The sequence below is a fragment of the Aulonocara sp. 'chitande type north' Nkhata Bay genome, linkage group LG3 (assembly GCF_057382095.1).
Source record: "Aulonocara sp. 'chitande type north' Nkhata Bay isolate Kocher_YH1m ecotype deep benthic linkage group LG3, A_spYH_male_GT1.1, whole genome shotgun sequence".
NCBI classification, from domain to species: domain Eukaryota; kingdom Metazoa; phylum Chordata; class Actinopteri; order Cichliformes; family Cichlidae; genus Aulonocara; species Aulonocara sp. 'chitande type north' Nkhata Bay.
In genome coordinates this window covers 47,884,149-47,906,891 of record NC_141346.1, presented here as the reverse complement: position 1 = coordinate 47,906,891, position 22,743 = coordinate 47,884,149, and the positions used below count along the sequence as shown (strand labels likewise).

At 42.9% G+C, this 22,743-nt stretch overlaps 1 protein-coding gene across 2 annotated transcripts in view; it reads left to right on the top strand.

Moving 5' to 3' along the window:
• The window catches only part of LOC147335926 (DENN domain-containing protein 4C-like), a 38,785-nt gene extending 18,316 nt beyond the window's left edge, over positions 1–20,469 (top strand). The window contains exons 3-34 of one of the 2 annotated variants that reach the window (XM_086283964.1): positions 1,447–1,699; positions 1,789–1,858; positions 3,477–3,646; positions 3,748–3,989; positions 4,102–4,168; positions 4,297–4,355; positions 5,045–5,189; positions 7,319–7,494; positions 7,660–7,760; positions 8,527–8,751; positions 9,369–9,514; positions 9,737–9,775; positions 10,056–10,186; positions 11,388–11,520; positions 11,640–11,846; positions 11,962–12,090; positions 12,213–12,360; positions 12,885–13,034; positions 13,175–13,294; positions 13,386–13,511; positions 13,667–14,757; positions 14,841–15,036; positions 15,144–15,241; positions 15,334–15,509; positions 15,621–15,779; positions 16,127–16,325; positions 16,415–16,525; positions 16,628–16,765; positions 17,310–17,427; positions 17,982–18,138; positions 18,266–18,330; positions 18,450–20,469. In XM_086283964.1, coding sequence (XP_086140090.1) covers positions 1,447–1,699; positions 1,789–1,858; positions 3,477–3,646; positions 3,748–3,989; positions 4,102–4,168; positions 4,297–4,355; positions 5,045–5,189; positions 7,319–7,494; positions 7,660–7,760; positions 8,527–8,751; positions 9,369–9,514; positions 9,737–9,775; positions 10,056–10,186; positions 11,388–11,520; positions 11,640–11,846; positions 11,962–12,090; positions 12,213–12,360; positions 12,885–13,034; positions 13,175–13,294; positions 13,386–13,511; positions 13,667–14,757; positions 14,841–15,036; positions 15,144–15,241; positions 15,334–15,509; positions 15,621–15,779; positions 16,127–16,325; positions 16,415–16,525; positions 16,628–16,765; positions 17,310–17,427; positions 17,982–18,138; positions 18,266–18,330; positions 18,450–18,586 — 5,482 coding nt within the window. In that variant the 3' untranslated portion in view covers positions 18,587–20,469. The remainder of the gene's footprint in view (positions 1–1,446; positions 1,700–1,788; positions 1,859–3,476; positions 3,647–3,747; positions 3,990–4,101; positions 4,169–4,296; positions 4,356–5,044; positions 5,190–7,318; positions 7,495–7,659; positions 7,761–8,526; positions 8,752–9,368; positions 9,515–9,736; positions 9,776–10,055; positions 10,187–11,387; positions 11,521–11,639; positions 11,847–11,961; positions 12,091–12,212; positions 12,361–12,884; positions 13,035–13,174; positions 13,295–13,385; positions 13,512–13,666; positions 14,758–14,840; positions 15,037–15,143; positions 15,242–15,333; positions 15,510–15,620; positions 15,780–16,126; positions 16,326–16,414; positions 16,526–16,627; positions 16,766–17,309; positions 17,428–17,981; positions 18,139–18,265; positions 18,331–18,449) is intronic. The other variant, XM_086283970.1, reaches the window with a different exon arrangement.
• The last annotated feature ends 2,274 nt before the right edge of the window (positions 20,470–22,743 follow it).

The following is a 22,743-nucleotide window of genomic DNA, read 5'->3' as shown; positions in this document are numbered from 1 at the left end:
TAGTTTCTTGCATTTTAACTACGTAATTGCACTGAAGCAAAGCTGCGTGGAGTTTACAGAAATCAGTCCTTCTGTGTTTTTCTGTAAGCATGTTTCTGACAGCTTACGAGACTCAAAGCTACAGTTACTAGTATAAAACCCTTAGATCAGATAACTCCGCCTGCAGTTCCTGCTCATTTTAGCACCTTTCTGATTATTATTTGGGGTTTACAGCTTGCACGGTTACTGTTTAGGTTGATCAGATTTTAAAAAGCAAACACCTGACTCAGTAGCTGCTCCACACAGCAGAGCATTTAGCAATTAAAGAGGCAGATATCGGTGTAGCCCTAAAGAGGAGGAAGGAAAATGACTCTTTGATTGCTAATGTTTGTTTTTCCATTGTGGAAATATGTTTCCCAAGACTGTGAGCATGTGATGTGTTAATATTTAGTGTGCAGTTTGTGGTGGTAACAGAGTGTCCAGATTAACCGTCTACGCAGTTTAGAGAATAATGTGATGTTGTAAGGTGACTTTATATCATGCAGATGGAGATTGAAATCAGGCATGTTGTTCTAGGTCTTCTTATGAGCAGCACAGGATTCAAGTAATAGTAAATGTGTTTGTTTTTTTTAAGACGTGGGTAACTTTTCTGTTAGATTGTAGGTTTCTGTCAACTTCAGTCTTCTCTTTTTTGGGTTTAGCTGCTGTTTATTTCTTATCTATGAAATAATTTAGTTGTTTATCTCTTTTATATCAAATATGTCCTCTTATCAGTTTCGGCGCTGCTCTGTTTGTCACTGTTTTCTATTGTCTGCGTCCAATCAGGAAATAAAAGTTGGTACACGGAAGATGGAAATAGCTAGTAGGCATAGACGTAAGACACCTGGGAATTTATCCTGTCAATAATTACTTTGGAGGATTCTGTGGAAACCTTCACTTCAGACTGTTAAGATCATTACTTGGAAAATTTACTGCTAGGAAAATATAACCAACCAGAGAGAGATGCTATTTTTTTTCCTTTGGTTTTGCAGGGGGGCAAAGCTGTATTAGCACCCATAGTGTCCCTGCATTCTCTTATTTATGATCTTCTTATCCTTCTATGGTTGTGTAAGTTGTATTTATTTATCACATTGATTGGGAACAGTTCCCCGATTCTTTTCATTGAGTTCCATGTCTGTACCTCACATACCAGTGTGGTGGTGCTCTGCTACTTATGAGATGAAGTTGGTGGTGAGTTTAGCCTCTAACTGTGAATGTAAAACTATGTACTGGTCCTCAGTGAGGACAAAAAGTGAATATGCACGAAGACCAAACGTGGCTACAATATGTGTAAAGTGAACTTTAACAGATTAAAGTTGCAGTTTGATTTTGGCAATATTGGATTTGATGGAGAGAAAAAAAAGTAAATAAATAAATATTCAGATGTATTAAACAAAGTAACATTTTTACTTACTCTTTGTCTTTCAGGGTGCTCTATGAAGGTAAGGAGCGTCTCATCCAGGGGTGTGAGGTCATCCAGGCAACACCATACGGACGCTGCGCGAATGTCAACAACAGCTCTGCAACCTCGCAGCGCATCTTCATCACCTTCCGCCGAGCACCACCCGTCCAGCCGCAGAATTCGCTGGCCGTGACGGACATTTGCGTCATCGTCACCAGCAAAGGCGAGACGCCGCCGCACACCTTCTGCAAAGTGGACAAGAACCTCAACTGCGGCATGGTGCGTCTGAATTTAGTTTCTTAGCTCTCTTTCAGTAGCATCATTCATGAAAGTTCAAATGCATAATAAGAGTGTGATCGGTCTTTCAGTGGGGCTCCAGCGTGTTCCTGTGTTACAAGAAGTCTGTGTCCGCGTCAAATTCCATCAGTTACAAAGCCGGTGAGTAAAAGTGATCAGTTTCAAAATGCCATCTTCAGCTGCTATCTGTTTCCTGCAGCTGCTGAACAGTGGTTACTGCTGTCACATTGTTGTGTCCGTCTTCGTGTAATTCAGTTTTTAGTCTTTGATTCATCTGATTTCACCTCACTATCTCTCTCTTTTTTTTTTTTTTTAAAATGATTTGCTCATGTGGTGTTAAAGCTGTTTACAAGAGCAGGTAGTTAATATATATAACTGAAACAATGTTTTGCCTTAGTTAAAACTGTACTGTAATATTATGCAAAACGTAAAAGGTTGACAGTAATAGTAAATACAATATATCAGTAAATCACTTTGATCATTGTGTTATTGACACAATGATGTGTTATTATTGTGTTATAGTTAGATAATAGTGTTTTAAACAGTAGAAGCAAGCAGAGTGTGTGTGAATGAGAGAGGCACATGTAACCGTTGGTTACACGTGGACTAGTTTAAATACCTGGGTCAGCCATCCAAAGCAACAGACTGTGCACAGGTGAGGTGTGTGAGAGTGCAGGCAGGGTGGAGATGGGTGGTGATGCGTGTCAGAGGTGAACTGTGATGGAAGGATTGCAACAAGAGTGAAAGGGAATGTTTATAGGACAGTAGTGAGACCTGCTCTCGTGTATAGTTTAAGGACAGCGGCACTGACAAAAGGATAGGAGGCCGAGCTGGAGGTGGCAAAGCTGAAGATGCTAATACTTTCATTGACCAGGATGGACAAGATTAGAAACGAGTGTATCGGAGGGACAGTTCAGGTTGAGCAGTCTGGAGACAAACTTGGAGAGCGAGGCTGAGATGGTTTGGACCTGTGCAGAGGAGGGACAGCAGGGACACTAGATATACTGGACAAACAGTGTCCAGGCAGGAGGAAAAGGGGAGGATGTTTTGCAGTCATGAGTCTTTCCACAATGTGCATTTATGTTAAACACTGATAACAAAACTGCAGCAGCGAGACGTGTTGGGGCATTGTGTGTCGTCACAATGGCCACTGCTTACGTGTTTAGGTCACCTTCAGCGTGTATCGCTGATCTTTGGGTGACATTTTCACTGACTGAAAGCTTCCGCAGTAGTTTGGCCTTCTGAGCGCTGCGTTGCGTAACATCATCAGGGTTAACATGTGCACACACACACAAACATACACGCCCTGTGGAAACATGCAGGCTGGCTTTATCTTCTGGCCGGCCTTTTTCCTGTGAAGTGGCTGTTTATTCATCTCGGACAACTGCACTTCCTGCCACGCCCTTTGGTGCGTCTGCTGTGCACGCACGCACATGTGTGCATCCATGCATGCTCAGAAGAATGTGTGTGTTTTTTCATAGTGACAGACATCAAGTTGAGCTTCTTATTTCCTCAAAATGAGTTATACAGGCTGCTGACTGTAAGAGCATCAGAGTTGCAAAATATTGATCTCCCTTTTCTTAAAGGTAAGAGTTTAATCCCTGCAGGGAGACTGGGATTAAAGGCCTGCCTGGAAGTTTGAAGACCTATTCAAACTATTCAATAAACTTAAACGTTACCATGTGTCTTGCTTTGAACAACCACATTGTTTCATCATGTGATTTTTATTTATTTGTTTGTGTGTTATTCTGTGCTCCAGGTCTAATCTTTCGTTACCCAGAAGAGGACTATGAGTCTTTCCCTCTGTCAGAGTCTGTACCTCTGTTCTGTTTGCCCATGGGTGCCAACATCGAGTGCTGGGCACCGAACACTCGTGACCCTCTGCCTGTCTTTTCTACATTTGTCTTAACCATCTCCTCTGGTGAAAAGGTAAGACATAGCTACCAAAGGAAGATTTAAATTTAAGTGTTTAAAACTCTCCGCCGAGCCAAAATGTTTCAAACACTTTAACGTCCACCTCTTGTTGCCAGGTGTATGGCTCAGCCATCCAGTTTTACGAGCCATATCCAGCAGATCTGTTGAGCGAGAAGCAGAAGATCCAGCTGGGCCTTCTCACCACGGTGGAGAAGAAGATGATCCCCAACCGGCCTGTGAACACCAATAAATGCATCTGTCTGCTCTCCCGCTGGCCCTTCTTTGAGTGCTTCCGCAAGTTCCTGATGTTCATCTACAAGTTCTCCGTCTCAGGCCCGCACCCACTGCCTATTGAAAAGTAGGAAACTACTTGGCAGCTGTGGAAACTTTCAAAATCATTCATTGGCCACTTTAATGCCAACCTTTTAAAAGGAAACATCTAACATGAGTTTTATTATTTCCTTCAACAGGCACATCTCGCACTTCATGCACAATGTCTCATTTCCTTCCCCACAAAGACCCAGAATCTTGGTCCAGGTCAGAGTTTTTCTCTCTTGCTGTCGGTCAAAATAGATCAGAGTTTCCACATGTGCAGTACTCAGGGAACATTTGTTGTGATATTTTTGTATTTTTCTGTCACTGATGTTATTTAATGTCCTCTGCAGCTCTCTGTAAACGACACTTTGATCCTCTCCCAGCCTGTGTGTACACCCTTACCGCTCAGGTACCTTTGCCTACTCAATAAATGCATAACAAAGTCATTTCTCTACAAAAAAAACATGTTCAGCTAATTCCTGCATCGTTGTCTTTTTTTAAAGCCTTTTTCTGCTGCTACTTCTGCCATTTTCCAACTGATATGAGTAATTCAGCTACTTTATTTTCCTTTTTGTAGTTCTGGACGCTGCCTTATGCAACCTTGAAACCTCATAAAAATGGTGATTGACGGGCTTTTGTTAAAGCTAGCACCGGCTGCTATTGATATTCAAAGTAATGTGTGCGGCAGTCTCTACAATAGAGATTTAAAGGAGACAGAATTACTGCACAAAAGGCAGTCACTTTTAAGTTGTGGTTATGAAGGCTTTTAAAATGATTGGTTTGTTAGATTATGAAAAAAAGCATCTGAAAACAGAGCGCTTTAGCAAGCTGAAGCAGTAAAGCAGACAGCGAGATTGTTAAACAATACATTTTATGTTGATGGTGTTATTTTGACTCTGTGCCTGTATTTCTGCCTTTTCCTTGTTTCCCATTTGATTAATTCCGGTTACATTTGGTTACAGACCCAGCAATGAACTCTTCTGTTTCCAAATTCTTTTCCCTTTATTTTTCCCTCTCCTTTTCTTTCTGCTGTGCTTTCCGTTCCCTGTCCGAACTCATCACTTCATTCCTCTCCTCTCTTCTCTCCCTCCGTGCCAGCGGGGCAGACTATGGCACTCTGCTGATGAATCTGGGCTCGGAGAACTGCGCCACACTGCTGCACTTTGTCCTGCTGGAGAGCAAGATCCTGCTGCACTCGCTCCGACCCGCCGTGCTCACCGGAGTGGCCGAGGCTGTGGTGGCTGTGAGTAGGCTCCAACATGCACTCTCATATTGTCATACTCAAATGTATTCAAATATACTCAAATAGATATAATTTATTTGCTGGATTGGATTTTAGCAAAGCTTTTCCTGCTTAGTCTGATTACAGTTTTAGATTAGTTTTAATGTCTTTTATTTATGGCCAAAATTCGGATTTTGTTCATTTCTCAGTGTCGACAATTATAATGGCTGAAAACGGGGTGAGAGAAAACAAAAACAAACAAGAGACGAGAGAAACACCCTTCAGCTGTATTATCAGTATTGACGTCGCCTAGTTTGTCCACCAGAGGGCACTCTGAAACGTCTCTGTTTGCAGCACTTTTTTTAAATGTCACAAAACAAAAGAACCAGCTGATCCGAGCATAGTCAGGCAGAGTGTAAATGAGTAAATAAACATCCACAAAAAATGTCAATGAAATCTATTTATTTTCATTGTGTCTGAAAGAAAATAACATCATTGTTTTTGAGTCCATTTAGCTCATATTTGCCTGCAGTGTTTCATTGCCTTTGCTGTCAGTATGGAAAGAAATGAATCATCAGCTTGACCTAATGCTGACATGCAAAGCGACCACACAGCCACTGTTTCTGCTCATAAATACAGAATATGTCCTGTAAGTGCCTGGGCTGTTTTGAAAATCAATCTAATATTAACCATGTGATTAAAATGAAAAACATACACATTAAAAGTCAAGAAAACAACATTATGACTGCAGGCTGTGGTGTCTCAGTTGTGCAGTTGTTTAACTTTTCAATCTGCACATGCGAAACATTGACACTTGCATTTCCTTGACTTATCTGAACTTTTTAGATAAGAAACATATGGTTAGCACTATAAAGTGTTGCACAATAACATCTCATTAAGGAACACGGCAACAAAAATATATTTGCAAAAGGATTAAATGAATAACACGCTGCAGATGCACTGTTTAACTCCACTGTGTTTGGATAACCCAACACTTTCCTTTAAAGTGACATAAGTAGTAGTCACTATTGTCGAGTCAACATTCATCAGAACTGCAGAGAAGAAAACTGTCTGCTTACTTAAATAAAAACACTAATTAAGAGCTTACAGAATGCACAGCTTGTTATTTAGGCACTCGATGCTCAGACAAGCCTTACATGTACAAGCAGATGGAGAGAGAGATACAGCACAGTGACATAAGCTACATTTAGTAAATGATATATGCTGTATATGTAACAGTATCAGTAATTAGTCAAAGACAGCTCAAATGGTCCACATGGAGGAACTGTAACTATTAGTTTCATTTCCTTTCACTTATGTTTTATGGCTGTAATGAAAGAGCATTAAGATGAGTCAGGTAGAGCAGTTTAATCCAGAAAAGCAGCAGCAAGAAGAGGAACAAGTTTCTGAGCAGTGATGTGAGCAGCACTGCACGTCTTTTTTATTTATGTAGACACAAAATCAGTAATGGAGCCCGAGTGACGCCTACACTGTAATCAATACTGTAAACATATTCAACTCTCAATAATGTAGCCCTATTGAGTATTGGTAATGGTGGTTTCCACTTATCCATTTATTGCCTAATAATGTTGCAACACAGTACCATGAAGTCCAGACAATGTTAAAGTAAAGCATCTTTCTTTTAGCTGAAAATGCCTGTCATGAATGACTAGAACCGCAAGTTAATGACTTCCTTTTTAAACTTGTGACAATTTTAAATTGCTTTTATAGCTGATCATTACTTTGTGTCTCACATGCCCCTGCCTGCAGGCAGCGAAGTATCCAAATAGCTCTGGAACTACTCAGGCTTTTTGAACTTGAGTTTTTTTTTTCACTAATGTAGTTGCTTATTCTCCAGTTCCAGAAAAGTAAGGATTTCACAATTCTCAAAATCAACCCAAATAGGTTTCAGCTGTTACAATAGATCAGTTATGCAAGTGTGACACCCCCCCCCCTAAATTTGTCTTATTTACCTTCGGTGTTCAACTTATAGATGTTCTTGAGGGGTGGAGCAATATGAAAAAATGGGCTCGTGAGTAAGGAAAGAAATATGCTGCTGTTGTTTTTGGGGTTTTTTTACACATGGGAAACCCTTTAAAAACATCTGTTTGGGAGTAATAATCCTGATTCTGGCTTTTGTCTCCTTCCAGATGATTTTCCCCTTCCAGTGGCAGTGTCCCTACATCCCCCTGTGCCCGCTGTCTCTCGCAGGCGTCCTCAACGCGCCGTGTCCATTTATAGTGGGCGTGGACTCCCGCTACTTTGACCTTTATGACCCCCCACCAGATGTTGTTTGTGTGGATCTGGACACGAACACTATCTACCTGTATGTTGTGCTTTGTTGGAGAAAAACACACTTTGTCTTCTACATTAACAGCTCTCATTATGTTGAACAACTCTTTCAGCAGCAGATTTGTGAGCCCAGATTTTTGTTTTCAGCTGTCTTTTGGTTTTTTCCAGTCTACAAACTTTGTGGTTTTGTATGTTACAGGTCAGATGAGAAGAAACACAGCAACTGGAAGAACCTCCCAAAGAAGCCTTGCAAGAGTCTCATTAACTCACTAAGCAACTTGCACCACCAGCTGGCCACTGGTACAAACAGCATCTCATTTGTATAGCAAAACCTGGATCACTTACCTGTTATACCAAGTTACCACAATTAACGTGGACAGGATTCTTAATCTTTACCTGAACACTGTAAGCTTAAATTACAAAATGCATCATGGTATTCTTTTAGTAAATATGGTAGTCCAAAGCTGAAAATAAAACTATACCTTTAAAAAAAGCTAACAATGCATTACAAAACTTTACATAATGGGGAAAAAAAGCATCTGAACTATATGCTATTTCCTTTTAAAAAACAAATACGCTTTCATATTTTCTTTTCTGGTTGCTCGGTTGATAAAATATCAGAATTATTTTACTATGTCAAATTTTTGATGCAATAAAAAGTACTTACAAGCTAGCTAGCTTAACTGTAAACACTTTTGTCAAAATCCACACTGAGCATGCTCAGTCTCCATTATAAAACAGCAACAGTTAATGCATTTGATTCTAATCATTCATACGCTGTGCTTATATAGACCTGTCTGAACTTTTTGACAGCACCTGAGGCGTTTTGGTCAGAAAGCTAATGCTAACAGCGTTAGTAACCTCATTGTTCTGTGACTCTCATAATTTTCTCTCTGCATCATTACATTATCTCCATCATCAAGCATTATTACAGAAAAGTAAATGTGGGGAGACCTAATTAATAAACGTATTATTAATTAAGAGTACATTTAATGACACTTTATAAAAGGAGAGAGCTGAGAAATTGATATAAATTATTTAAACTGACCACACTGGCTTGTTTTAGTTTCGCTACGCCCAGTGATGCCGGATGGCTTGGCTGTCGACATGACTCCCATGGACGCGGACTTCACCTGGCACAAGAAAAGGACGGCCCTGGAGATGGAAATCCAAGAGGCCTTCCTTCGTTTCATGGCCTCCATCCTGAAGGGCTACCGCTGCTACCTCAAACCCATCACCCAGGCGCCCTCTGAAAAAACCACGGCTGCAGACTCCCTCTATGACCAACAAGGTAAACACGTGATTCACCAAACACTATGGATTTGTTGATGGCTTCCTGGATCTGTAACCTTTGCATAATTTACAACTTTAATTCAGATGGGCTCAACTCATGCATACTTTTATTGGCATCTCTGTTTCAAGGAGTCAGGTTGACCGAATGGTTGAGAGGCTGAGCACATTCATATGCCCTTTAGTCCAATTCCCTGCCCTCCCTTCCATGTACTGTAATGGTTTAAAATAGACCATTAAAGGTGTTTTTAGAAATTAATCACCTTTCTCATCAGCCATAAGAGTGTTTGTTGCTGGGAAATAGGCTCCTGGCTCCATTTAATTCCCCTCTCAAAGATCAATTTTAGATGATGTGAAAGAGACTCTTCTTCACGCCACATAGTTTAACACTTTTATAAATAGCTGCACATTGATTTGATGAGGGTCACTCAGGAATAATTAATATAATGAGGCCAAAAAGGACAAAACGTCTTATGTTTGTCCTTTTAAGATGCAGTAAAGACTCTAATTTTGTTCTTTGCTAAGTTACGAAATTAACGAGTGACACTGAATTCATAAATTCCGTAAACTGAGATGACCGTGAAGCTGACGCCGCACTCTCTCCTTCCCTTCCTGCAGGGTTCCTCAAAAGCAGAGACCGTGCCCACCAGAAGTTCTACTCCCAGCTCACCAAGACCCAGATATTCATCCGCTTCATCGAGGAGTGCACCTTCGTCAGCGACAAGGACACAGGCCTGGCCTTTTTTGACGATTGCGTCGAAAAGGTGATTACCATCCCGGCATCATGCTGCCTCCAGGCGTGTAAAAAACGCATGCTGGTCTTTGTTGTTTTGTTTTTCTCTTCCGTTGGAGCGTTGCTTCCAGGAACAGGCCTTTGTGTTACAGTGGTTCATTGGCAAAGTAACATTTGTACGCTGGGAGGCTAAGGAAGCCATAATTTCCTTTGATTCATTCTGTTCCCTTCGCTCTCTTCCCTCTACTTGCAGCTTTTTCCCTCTGATAAAATCACCGACAAGGGCACCAAGGTAATTGCTGATAATGTAATCAGATTTCCTTGCACCTTTTTTTTCCCCCTCTTCATATATTTTTAATTTCCCCCCATCTGATGAATGCATTCAGTCAAGAGGCATGGATTTTTCCTGCTTTTCCTCTAACTTAATCACAATCAAATAAGCATGCTTTACTGCTTAATTACAAAAGCTTTATAGAGTATCCTCGTAACCTAGTTTATTTACTGGTATCAGACAGGAAATGGTCTACAGCCTGTGTCGTTTTCTAAATCTCTGGATGTGATCCCCTCTGCAGGTTGAAGGAGAGTCATCTGAGGACACAAGACTGCTGGAGCTGGATGAGTCTCAAAAGAGTGAGCACACAGTCTTTGTAATGCCTCCTGAGCCTCCAGTAGATGATGGACCGGATCCTGCTCCTCAGTACACGTAAGACTTGTAGTGCTTTAAGCGTACACTCCACAAAATTATAGTAACACTTTAAAAACACATCAGAGCTCAATAGGGGAAAAATCATGCTGAATGTCAACACCGATATGGGCATGTGATCAGTCTACAGAGGGCTGAATTCCAAGACACCCCCAAAAATCACAGTGATAAAATGATGCAGCAGGAGAGTCCATTTTGTCACCGCGTGCTTACATGTGTGCCTGAGAATGTCAGGGGAGTGCTCATAATAAGAAAACGGATGGTGCATCGATGAGCTCCTGGACAGTCTGAGGTGCAACCTGGTGGTGTTGGATGGACTGAAACATAATGTCTCAGAGGTGAATTTAGGTCAGGCGAGTATGGGGGCCAGTCATACAGTTTCTTCATCCGCCAGGAGCTGCCTGCATACTCTCCCCACATGAGACTGTGCACCAGGAGGAACCCAGGACCACCTGCACCAGTGTAGGTTCAGACAATGGATCCAAGGATTTCATCTCAATACCTAATGGCACTCAGGGAGTTGTTGCCTAGCCTGCAGAGGTCTGTGTGTCCCTCCACTGATATGCCTCCCCAGATCATCGCTGACCCACCACCAAACTGGTCATGCTGGCAGCAAAATGTTCCCCACGGCTTCGTCAGACCCTTTCACATCTATCACGTGTGCTCAGGGTGAATCTGCTCTCATCTGTGAAAAGCACAGGGTGCCACTGGTGGACCTGCTATTCTGGTATTTTATGGCAAACGTAATCGGGCTCCAAGGTGCAGATACCGCTCCTGCTGATGGGTTAAGGACCTTCTGTGGCCCTGTCCAGCTCTCCTAGAGTTAACTGCCTGTCTCTTTCTGCCAGTGGTATTAATGTGTCAACCTGGAGGAGTTGAACTACCTGTGCAACCTCTATAGTGTCTATGCATTGCCCCATGCTAACAGCAGTGACACTGACCCTAGCTAAATGCAAAACTAGTGAAAAAACAATCAGAAAAGAAGAGAAGTGGCCTCCATCTGTAAAACCATTCCTGTTTTTAGGGTTTTCTCGTTGTTGTCCCTCTAGTTCACCTGTTGTTAATGTCATTAACACCAAAGCAGCTGAAACTGATTAACAACCCCCTCTGTTACTAAAACGATCAGATCAATATCCAACAAGTTAAACTGACTTGATGCTATACTCTGGTTTAAAAGTGTTCCTTGCTTTACATTCTGCAGGTATAAAGGGTTCCCCAAACTGCAGTTAAATCTATTTGACCGTCCAAGAGAGTTACGTCCTGCACTCAGCACCAGAGCAGCAGGGGCCAGTCTGTCCAGCAGCCCTGCACTACTAGCAAAGAGGACAAAGCAAGTACGTACTCACACTATCATCCTTAGCAGAAGTAGGAACGATACCTGCTTTGACCATGCTCTTCACCCTTTGTCTTTATCAACGTGTTCATCTGACGTGTGCCCGTACTGCTCCTATAGGAGGTCAAGCTCTCATACAAGATGGCAAAGCGTTTCTACTCCAACCCGCCTCTGTGGGCCCGCTGTCTGTTCAGTCACTGCTACAGTCTGTGGTTCATCTGCCTGCCAGCAGCTGTACGGATGGCCAAGTCAAAGACCCGGGCAATGCAGCAGGCGTACAACATCCTGTTGAAGATGAGAACCACTGAGGTGGAGATACTGGATGAGGTACGTTCACATTTTGTAGGAATATGTTTAGATTATCACTTCTCTTTAGATTTTTGGAATTTCATAGACAATGCAAAACATATAAAGTAATGATCATGTGTTTGTCTGCTGTCAGGTGTGTTACAGAGTGGTGATGCAGCTCTGCGGCGTGTGGGGTCTGCCTGTGATGGCTGTGCGAGTCCTGGTTGAGATGAAGAAAGCTGGAGTCCATCCCAACGCCATCACATATGGATACTACAATAAGGTTTACATATATGGCTTATCACTTTAACATATGAAATGTGTGTGTGTGTGTGGTCTTGCTGATATGCTGGTTTATGGGATTTATTAAGCAATCCCATCTCATCCTTCATCTGTTCTGCGCAGGCTGTCTTAGAGAGCCCGTGGCCCAGCCGGAACCAGAGCGGCCTGATCATGTGGACCAAGTTGCGCAACGTCCTTCGTGGAGTCACGCAGTTTAAATACGGTTTAAACCGCACATCTTCTGAGAAGGGATCAACACTGACTACCACAGGTGTGACTCAAATGTACAAGGCTGTGTTCCTCTTGTTCCCTTTTCTTGCTTTTTTTTACCTCTTCTAAGCAGGTTATATGATTGGTTTGTTTGTTTACCTGTTAGCAGGGTTACTTAAACTAGTGCTGTCAGCGTTAATCTTGTTAAAATGACGTTAACGCCATAACCACATTAACGCGGCAAATCTTGGTTAGCGAGTTATTGCGGATCGTCCCATGTGTGGGGCTGCACAGCGTTAGCTCGTTAGCGCCGTCCAGCCACACGCACAGGGCGATCGGCGTTAATGCGGTTATGGCGTTAACGTCATTTTAACAGCACTAGTTAAAACCTGAAACTTTATCAGACAAGAGGTTGACTCTACTTAGATGTTATAGGACACTTCTTATCATAGCTTCATGATTACATATAAATTGGAATTTAAAAAAAAAATGATGACATTAACTTGATGTTAACTAGAAAATATCAGAAGTCTGCTGCTATACCACATACAGTCTACTCATGTTTCTTCCTGCGTCCTTCTTTAGGTGCTCCAGTAGCTGCCTCAGCAGTCACTGATGCCGACTGTTTGAGTCATGGAAGTGCAGACAGCTCGAGCGAGGTCAACGGTGAGGAGAACAGTGTATTTGCCCCCAGCCATGACATGGAAGACGTAGCAGATAACCACTGCAGCGCAGGTACTGATTCCCAAAGCATCGGTTCTCTGTAACACAAGGTTCAGCTGAGTCTCTGAGGAACAAAAACAAAAGCTTTCTTAAAAGCGTACATTTGTGATTACAGCTGTGTTTGTGGTTTTTTTAAATTCTGTGCTCTCCAGAGAGACAGTGTGATCAAGGATATGGATCCAAGGATGAGCTGCACCAGGAGTTGGCTGAACCGTTGCACGCTGCACTTCCGCCGGCTGATGAGAGAAACGATACCAAAGCACAGCATAATGGTAAGAAAGGCCCAGCCTCAGGCCTTCACCTCCAGTATTGTGTTGTATGCACCACAAACCACTACTTTTATTTTTGTTTCTTTTTAACCAGGAGGGGACATAGCTGGCTCAGTGGACAGTGCAGTAGCAGTGGGAGAGCCCCACAGTCCTGTCGATGGGTTGCCGCATGTCCACAGTATTGTTAGGCTGTCCACGGGAAGCTTTGACGGAGAAACGGGTAAGAAAGTACATTTAGCTCAAATACTTTAAAGGTTTTGTTGGAAATTCTGTGAAATTGGCATCACCTTTGAATTTGTAAAGATTATTTGTTCCTGTTTCAATTAAGCTACATAAATGTAATTGTTGCACTACAATAACTGTATCTGTGTGCAGGTAAAGGGAAGCTGTTCAGGAGACACAGCAAGAACGATAACGTGTCACTTACCGATGACGATCCCTCGCTGCCGTCCCCGGCCGTAGCTCACCAGTCTCAGCATCAGCGGCAGAAATCCTTCTCTGAACGCAGCTGCAGCTTCAGCGCTGAAACTCGTGCTGGAATGCTCTCTGAGGCAGGCATGGACCACATGGCCAGCCGAATGGGCGCTGATGCTCGTATCCTAGCTGGAGTCCTCTCAGGAGGTCAAAGCCCACCCCCTAATATTATGCCCAAACCACTTTTTAAAGACTTGGAGGAAGAGCCTGAGGAAAATCAGGGTTTGAGGCTTAAAAAGCTTCCAGAAGAAGAGGACCCAGAAACCGCAGAAGAAAGAAAGACAGACGACAAAGACCTGAAGGTTACCGAAGTAAATAGGGAGAAACAAGTAAGAAAAAACACTGAAACTAATGAAGATGATTCTGGAGTGCGAGGACCCATTTTGGAGAGGGCCGACGTGGAAGTGGGAGCTGACCCACTGTCACGTCTGGTGTCAGAGAGCGAAGAGTCGGCCTCTGTCAACAGTCAGGAACCGCCACGCTCCGTGCCTGCTGTGGTGTCCCGTAACCTGGCTGAGGAGATCGAGCTGTACATGAGCTTGAAAACCCCGCTGGGTACCAAATCCTCCAGCATGGAGCTCCAGCAGCCGCAGGTAGACTCCACGGATGCACCTCAGCCCAAACAGACTCTGGAGCGGAGGTCCAGCCTCCCAGTGCCTCCTGTGAAAACCCCAACTGGCTCACCGAGCAACACCCCCAAACGCAGCCCCAGCACTGTAACCCGCTCCAAGACTTTTGCAGTAAAGACAAAGACGCCTGCGAGCTCTACAGCGAGCCCGGGCCAGCGATCGTCCTCACTGACTGCACTGGTCAAGTCCTCTCAGGGGGGGTCGCTGGGCTCGGTCTTTAACACCATTTCAGGTATCAAGATGGACACGTTCTTAACAGGACCTAAAATCGATGTGCTCAAGTCAAGCATGAAGCAGGCAGCAAACGTGGCCAGCAAAGTGTGGGGGGCAGTGGCATCCGCTTACGCCGATTCAGATGATGAGGTGAGGGTCATTAAAAGGTCATTCCAGACATTGTCAGCCTGTTCTGCATAAAAGGGAAGATTTAAGGTAACTTTTCTCTACAGGATGAAGCTCAGGCTGGTGGCGGTGGCTTCCCAGCTCGTCTGGATGAAAATATGCTGGCTGCACATGACTTGGATGACAGTCCTGAGAGAAAAGGCATCCCAGGTTTGGTGGCTAATGGTCTGAACCAGAGCTGCACCAGCCTGGGCGGCAGCAGCAGCGGCAGCAGTGACACGGGCCGAGGGACCACACAGACACGTAAGCACTGACTCTCTGATGTAAATGAAGAAGCAAGGGAGGGGCAGTGAAGTACTTCTTAGGCCAGTGATGCCAGCTTTCAATATTGTTTTCATGTCGGCCTGCAGATCTGATTCCAGGGCGCCCGGGCAGAGGTCCTGACTCTGAGCAAAGCTCCTCGCATCACGCCTCCTCCTCGAGTATTTTCCAGAACTGTGCACTGGAGGTAGGACCTGCATGAACAGAGTCTGTTTGCGCTGCACTCTCACTGCTGATGTTTAAAATACAGCAGGGTTTGACGCGTTATCCCACTTACAGGTGCTGATGTCCAGTTGCTCCCAGTGTCGCTCCTGTGAAGCGCTGGTGTACGACGAGGAGATCATGGCAGGCTGGACAGCTGATGATTCCAACCTCAATACCAACTGTCCTTTCTGTCAGACGGTCTTTCTTCCCTTATTGCACATCGAGTTTCACGACCTGCGCACGATGACAGGGTAGGAAACTGTCAGATGAGATTTTTTATTTTTCCTGTGTTGTAAAACACAAACATATTCTTTGTGGCAACTCAAATTTAAATATCCCTGTTCTTTTATTTTCTCTTTAAGGTTTTATGTGAATCCCAGTGCCTCAGGGGACAGCATCCACAGCACAAGCACCCACCCCACAGCTAGCAGCGCGGCTGACATTAAGACACCAGACCTTATCACTTTCGCTGAAGATGAACCGAGGGAGACCGCTGAAAATACTCCAGGAGCACAGAAGAGGTACAACTTCATCTGAGTACCCTGAATGCACCTCAGGTTGCATGCACGAGGAGATGCATTTGCATGTTTGTTTAAATCTTCAGCACCGCCTTACTAGTGTTTTCATAGTAAATGCCATCTAGTGGTAGAAACTACCACTAGATGGCAGCATAGATCTTCTAATATGATCTTGGTGCCTTTTACTTGGTGACTGAGAACAAAAAGTTATTGGAATAAACTTTAATAACAAAAATAATAATTGTTGTTGTGGATCATTGCATTATTGTAAGGTCTTTACCTTATAATATAAAGTGCTATATAATGCTAATGTTTTGGTGCTATATAAATAAGTGAATGGTTGTTTCCAGTTTGATTCCAGGGCCGGTACAGTCAGATCCCCTGGGTCTCCTGGAGCACCAGGCAGCATGTAAGCAGCAGAAAGGCACCGGGACATCTTTGACACGTAGCAACAGTGTTGGAGGACCTCTGCAAAGCCTGGACTATTCTCAGAGACCTGGACATGGTGTTTCCACCACCAGCCTTCCCTGCAGTTTGCAGGAAGTGCAAGTCAGTGCCTCCTTTCTGTTCCAAGCCTTCACTGACAGTAGTGCTTTTACCCTCATGGAGTCAATGAGTGGAATTCTGTGTGTTTACAGGACGGCATGGGGACAAAGCGGCCAAATCCCAAACCAGTGTCTGTGCCGTACCTCAGCCCCTTGGTACTGCGCAAGGAGCTGGAAACCTTGCTGGAGAATGAGGGAGATCAGGTATAAATATAAAGACATTCTCTCATGGTTTGATGTGTATAGCAAGTGTCAGCCAGCAGATTCAAGATCCTTTGAGTTACACTTTGTGGTTTATCTGTCCAGGTGATCTACACCCACAAGTTCCTCAGCCAGCACCCAATCATTTTCTGGAACCTGGTGTGGTATTTCCGCCGCCTGGACCTGCCCTCTCACCTGCCCGGTCTCATCCTCACTTCTGAACACTGCAACAACGGAGTGCAGGTTAGACATAACATCTGGTTAAATGCAGTTTTCTCTTCTTCTTCTATGCTTTCCAATCTCAAGGTATGCACTATTGTCCACAGGAACTTGTACCAGGAACTAGGAACTTTTAGACCAGAGTGTAGATTAGTTTCAGAACATTGGGTCGTGGAATATTTTAGCTATTTCACAATAGCTGGTAAAAAGTATTCTTGCTCTGTGGTGTGCTGCTTTTTTACTGTTTTTAAAGATTAAAAAAAAATCTCCTCGATCGCTCTCATCTTTATATTCTTTGTTGTTGTAAGAAAACTGTGACATCATCCATCAGGTGGGCATACAGTAGAGGACTACGTCCAAATGAAGCTGTGAGGAATGTTTATATGAAACTGACCCACACATAAAAGATGAAATGCTGTGACTGTAATAGACTGAAGCCAGCAGTGATGTGCACACCACGTATAGTCATCTAGACCCAACACAGCAAACTCATTCCTTTACAGAGGATGTCCTGTAATTAGCGAGCACCATGTAAGCTGTGCTATAATGTCATGGTTTATTCTTGCAGCTGCCTCTGACGTCACTGCCACAGGACAGTAAGCAGGTGTACGTACAGCTCCTGTGGGACAACATCAACTTGCACCAAGAACCCGGAGAACCACTTTACCTGCTCTGGAGGACCTTTTGTAAGTGTGAAGACAGACATTATCAGTCATTGTCCATCAGTATAGTGTCAAGTGTAGAACCTGTATTTGCAGATTGAATTGTGAGCTTTCAAATTATTAGGATGCACTATACTGCATAATCACCACTGGGGGGCACCAGAGTTGGGCCTTTAAACCTCAAGCAAACACATTTTAGTTCACATTGAGAATGAAGTATTGATTTAAAAGGTACCCCCCCCCCCCCCCCCCCAAATTAAGTCAAAGATGTTTTTTTTAAATGTAAAGTAAATAACGAAAGGACTTAAGACCATACATGTATCTACTAAAAAACACTGAACCTCAGTGACCTTGACCTTGAGGTTAAAGGTCAAATTTTCTGAGAATCTTGTCAATCTAATAACTTTGGAATGAGACAAAAAGGGATTTTATAATTGATACCTTCGGTGCATGTATTAGGAGATTGAGGGGTATTTTTGTTAAAGTGTCACTGCTGAGCAGAACAGATCAGAGTGGAGGCTCTTTGCTAAAAGAATATTTCAGCAGACTCTCTGATGCTTTGGTGTTTGTGCTCCCAGTGGAGAAGAGGGGAACTCTGGGGCCAACAGACCACCAGGAGAGCCGCACTCTCCTCAACACCATTGTTCGCAACATCCAGACCAACGACGTCTACGGGCCGATCAACCTGCTGATCCGAGAGATCAAACGGCGTCCAGAAGGGCTCAAACGACAGAGGTCAGTTCTGCTCCTTCATCTATACTCACTGTTTCATATTTAGTCTTCCTTTAAGCTCTTAGTTATGATTTTTGCTGCAGTGCATTAGAAAAGTGTCTGATGCCTCGTGTGTGTGAATGTCTCACAGGAGCGTCTATAGAGAAATACTGTTTCTGTCACTGGTGGCTTTGGGACGGGAGAACATCGACGTAGGTGAGTGAGATTAACTAGTGATGTCAGCTGTGACCTCTAGTGTGCTGTAAGAGTTTGAAGGTGATGAAAAGCGATGACGTGAAACGTTCCTAACTCATATCTGTGTCGTCATCATGCAGAGGCCTTCGACAGAGAGTACCACAGCGCATACAACCAGCTGAGCGCGGAGCAGCGCAAGTCTCTGCACTGCATCGATCGCCCGCCTACTCCCAGCGTCCAGTGGTGCCTTAAATGTTTTGGAGCGCCTTTCGTCTGAACTGATCCTCTCAGCAGCAGAGACGCAAACTCTTACTGTTCCTGCTTCAACTTTGGGGAACAGGGAGACTTTCGGACATCTCCAGCTGGACGAACATGGTACTGCTTCTTCCGTTTGCCTTGGAAGATGACGTTGGCCGTTTCATGTTTCTTTGCTTTGCTTTAAAGAGGTTTTCCAAGCAGCTGCCTAAAAGTGGAACTGTTGTTGTAAACTTCCTGGAAAGCTGTATTGAATCTCTTCAGACTAGTTGAGTTGCTTTTCCTTACAGAAGCTGTATAAAGCGATTGATCACTGTACAGAATATCTGTGTGTGTGCATGTCAGCAGCTTTGCTCGTAGCCTTTTGCCTCCTTAAATCTGTCGTAGCTATACTCGTATCAGCTCTGTGTGAGACCGTGTACAGACTCTGACTCTAACTTTGTGCACTTTCTGAAGAAGAGTAAGTAAATCAAGTTCACCTGACTTTTTGTACAGTTTAAGGAAATCTCAGTCGAGGTTGCATTTTTGTCAACAACCCTGGTTGTTGTGATCAGAGTCTTAATGAATGTTCACATGTACAGGCTCACACTGGGGCTCTGTGCAGCTCTGTGTTGGAGCATCACATTTAAATGGGAGAGGACTGAGGCTTTGGACAATCACTAATTATCAATCACTAAAATAGATTCATAACATTCCAGATGCCCTGTGCTCAAAGCAGGAGTATTGATCTCTGTGATAACACATGTGACAGCAGCTGTTTGGAAAGTAGAGATCATGAAAAACAAAGACATCAATCTGAAGCATGAAGGTGCCACACCACTGATTAAAAACATCAGAGGAACACAGACAGCAGAGGTGTGCTGGCTTCAGTCGGCCTTTTTAAAGCTGCATTTTTAACAGTAACATACTGTGTTTGTTCAGCTAACATGTCTTATTCTGATCATAACTCAGAGCTGTGACTCTCATTCTCTACTCTAGCACAGAGTGAACCACGACGGTTCAGACAGGATCTCTTTTATGGTTTACATAAAAGTGCAGAGGGCTCTTGATGAGTGCTGAAACTGTGTCAGGACAGAAGGCCTTTGATATTTGACATTCCACTAAAAACAGTGAAACAGGCGGGAAAACAAAGTGCTGCGATGAATTGTTGGGTAAAGATGGACCTGTGTGTTGACTTGAGTGTGAGTGTGGCGCTGTACTTGTACAGATGAGAAAATGTGTTGTAAAATATTCCATTTGCACTGCATAGATTAGAACCTGCTCTTAACCCACATCAGAATATTAACAATTTACACCATTTTTCATCCAGAAAAAAAAATCTCAATTATTTATTTTTGTATTGTTGACATTTGGATTGCAGCTGCTGTGCTAACTTCGAGTTTTTATAACTAGCTGCCCCCGTTTTCCCCTTGAATCCGTGTTAGGGGACTCCAGCCGGTGTTGACTTAGTAAATCTCCTCTTGGAGGATGTACAGAAAAGTTTTTTAAAGGTTCTCTTACCGTCCTGTGGAAAGGAAATGAATGTCTACACATAAGTGCGCTGCAATAAATGAGTTTGTGAACTGATTGAAAGTGAAATTTGTCCTTTTTTTGTCTTTGTGTTAAGAAGAGTTTGTATTTATTGCCAGATTTAAACATCTGCCTTTGTAACACTGCTGTAGCTCATTTCTGTTTTCATGGAAGTAGATGTGATCTTAGTGGGAAAAAAGTTATACTCATGTCAATTTATTTCAAAATCTGCCTTTGTAACACTGCTGTTGCTCATTTCTCTTCATTTCTGTTTTCATGGAAAAAGATGTAAACTTCCTGTCATCCACTGCCAGGAAATCCCATTTCTCCCAAAAGATCCATCCACCCAGCCAGTTTTAGAGTTGTGTGGGGCTCGAGCTTATCCTATCAGAGGTATCCCCTGGATGATGATCGGCAGTCTTTCGAGCCTTTTGAGCTCACACAGAGACAGACAACCATTCATACTCACATTCACACCTATGGGAAATTCAGAATAACCTGAATTTTTTAGAAAAAAATGACTTTTTTAAATACAAACACTTGATGGTATGTGTGTGTTAGATCATTTTTTCTAAAAGCCAATAAATAAAACACACATACACAAGTTTTCTTGCACTCATTTTCACTCTAGACCAGGGGTGTCACTCGAGGGGATGCACAGTACAGTAGTGCAATTCATCCTGATCGGTGATTGGTCAAAAGTCTTCTGTGTTTACGTTAAGTTACAGAGTCTGGATTTAGCTGAATAACGCGTTTTTCTTTGTGGTAAATGTTAGCCGCGCGCTATGACATCTAATGTATTACGCTCATTTCTAGTCTTTTCAGTGGCTACAGCTGCTTTCCGTGGCTCGTTACAAACGATCTGAGATATAGATCCACTTCTGTCTGGCGTAGGCTGCTCACTAGGGCTGGATATCATCACTGATTTCTATAATCCATTCGATTCCGGTTCTCAAAGTCCTGATTCGATTCAACTTAGCCTCAGACAGTCAGAAATATTATAATTCTGATAATTTATCAGTACTGACTTCATCAGAATTGTGAACATCACAGCAGATCCCTTTGTTTTAAAGTAACTGAGAATAAAACACAGAAAAACATGAAGGAGATTTTCCTGGTCTGGCTTTTTAGAGCAGATAACCTTAAAAATATTCTGCAATATTCTGCAATTTTGCATAATTTAAAGAAGTTTAAATTTCTTCAGTATTGAACAGCAGAAATGAGGCTTTCTTGTCCGAGGTCATTTAAGTGAAAAAAAGAAAAAGACAGCGCTGTAAACAACGGTAGACTGGTGGGTAATAAGCGAATGAATAATGCAGAAAACAGATTTGAGACGGGAAACTGTTCTTGAAGTACACACAGAGAGAGAGAGCTGTGCAGGAAGTGTGATTTTTATCGTGGTGGAAGCAAAACAGCAAAAGTCAGAGGGAATTCATGACGACATTGATCAAATGTGAAGCGTAGTTTGCTGCTTCTTTTGCTGCTGGCTCGGCGAATTTTGTGTGATGACACAGCCCTCACTTCTAAAACTTGCGCACAGACACACCCCTCACAAGCTTGCAGACACACCGCTCACTTCTAAAAGGTGGGGGGATGCACAGTACAGTAGTGCAATTCATCCTGATCGGTGATTGGTCAAAAGTCTAGAGTGAAAGGAGAGGCTTGTGATTGGTGGAAAATGTGCAATGAAGAAGCCTTCTTTTATTCATTCAGTCTGTTGTCTGTTTTTTCTTTATCAAAAATATAAAATTATCAAAAGTATACGAGCGGAGTGTAAAGTAGCAGTAAAAACGAGGACTGGATTTTCAGGCATGTGGGTGTCCCCTGTGAACAACTGGAACGGATTGGATAACGAAGCACTGACGCTACCTTAACAGTGTAAAGTGAAAGGGACCAACCGAGTTATGATCATATTTATGTGAATAGCGACAGGTTTATATTATTATTTCTTTAAACTCATATTCCTGCATCTTTATGTTGAATTTGTCTGCAAGTTCTGTTAAAAAAATCGAATAAGTTAAAAAAAACAACTAAAAAAAAAACAAAACACCAAATTATTTAGGGGGGCTTAAGAATATTTTAGGGAGGCTTCAGCACCCCTAAAATAGGCCTAACGACGCCACTGAGGTTAGCGCTATGAACCCTCATAGCGCTGTGGGTTTGTAGGCAACCTGTGGTTTGTAGTGCCTACAAACCACAGGTTGCCTACAAACCCACAGGTTTTGACGATAGAGGGGAAAACAAATGCGAAAAAACTCTGCCTGCACACTTGTTTGCTTCTTGCCATTCCCCAAAAAACCTTAGACTTTTGCTTCTTCAGACACACACACACAGACAGAGAGAGAGAGACTGGCTGCCCAGCCCCCTTCAGAAAGAAGCCACTTTCTCTGAAGCTTTGTCCACAATTCACAAATAATTGTTGATCTTTGGTGCTTTGTATTTAATTTTAAAAAACTATACCGTGAACATGGGTTTAATAGTGCTCTGCACTAGAGGGTTAATTATTCTGAGAACTACACATTAACATCCATTAGTTTTTCCCAAATTTATATTAGAAGTAAACTTTCATATTTTTGACGTTTTTTAATCGCCTACTTTTGGCGCAGATGCGCATTAAAGCTGGAAAAGATGACAAAGAACATTTTATTACATTTTATTACATTTTATTAG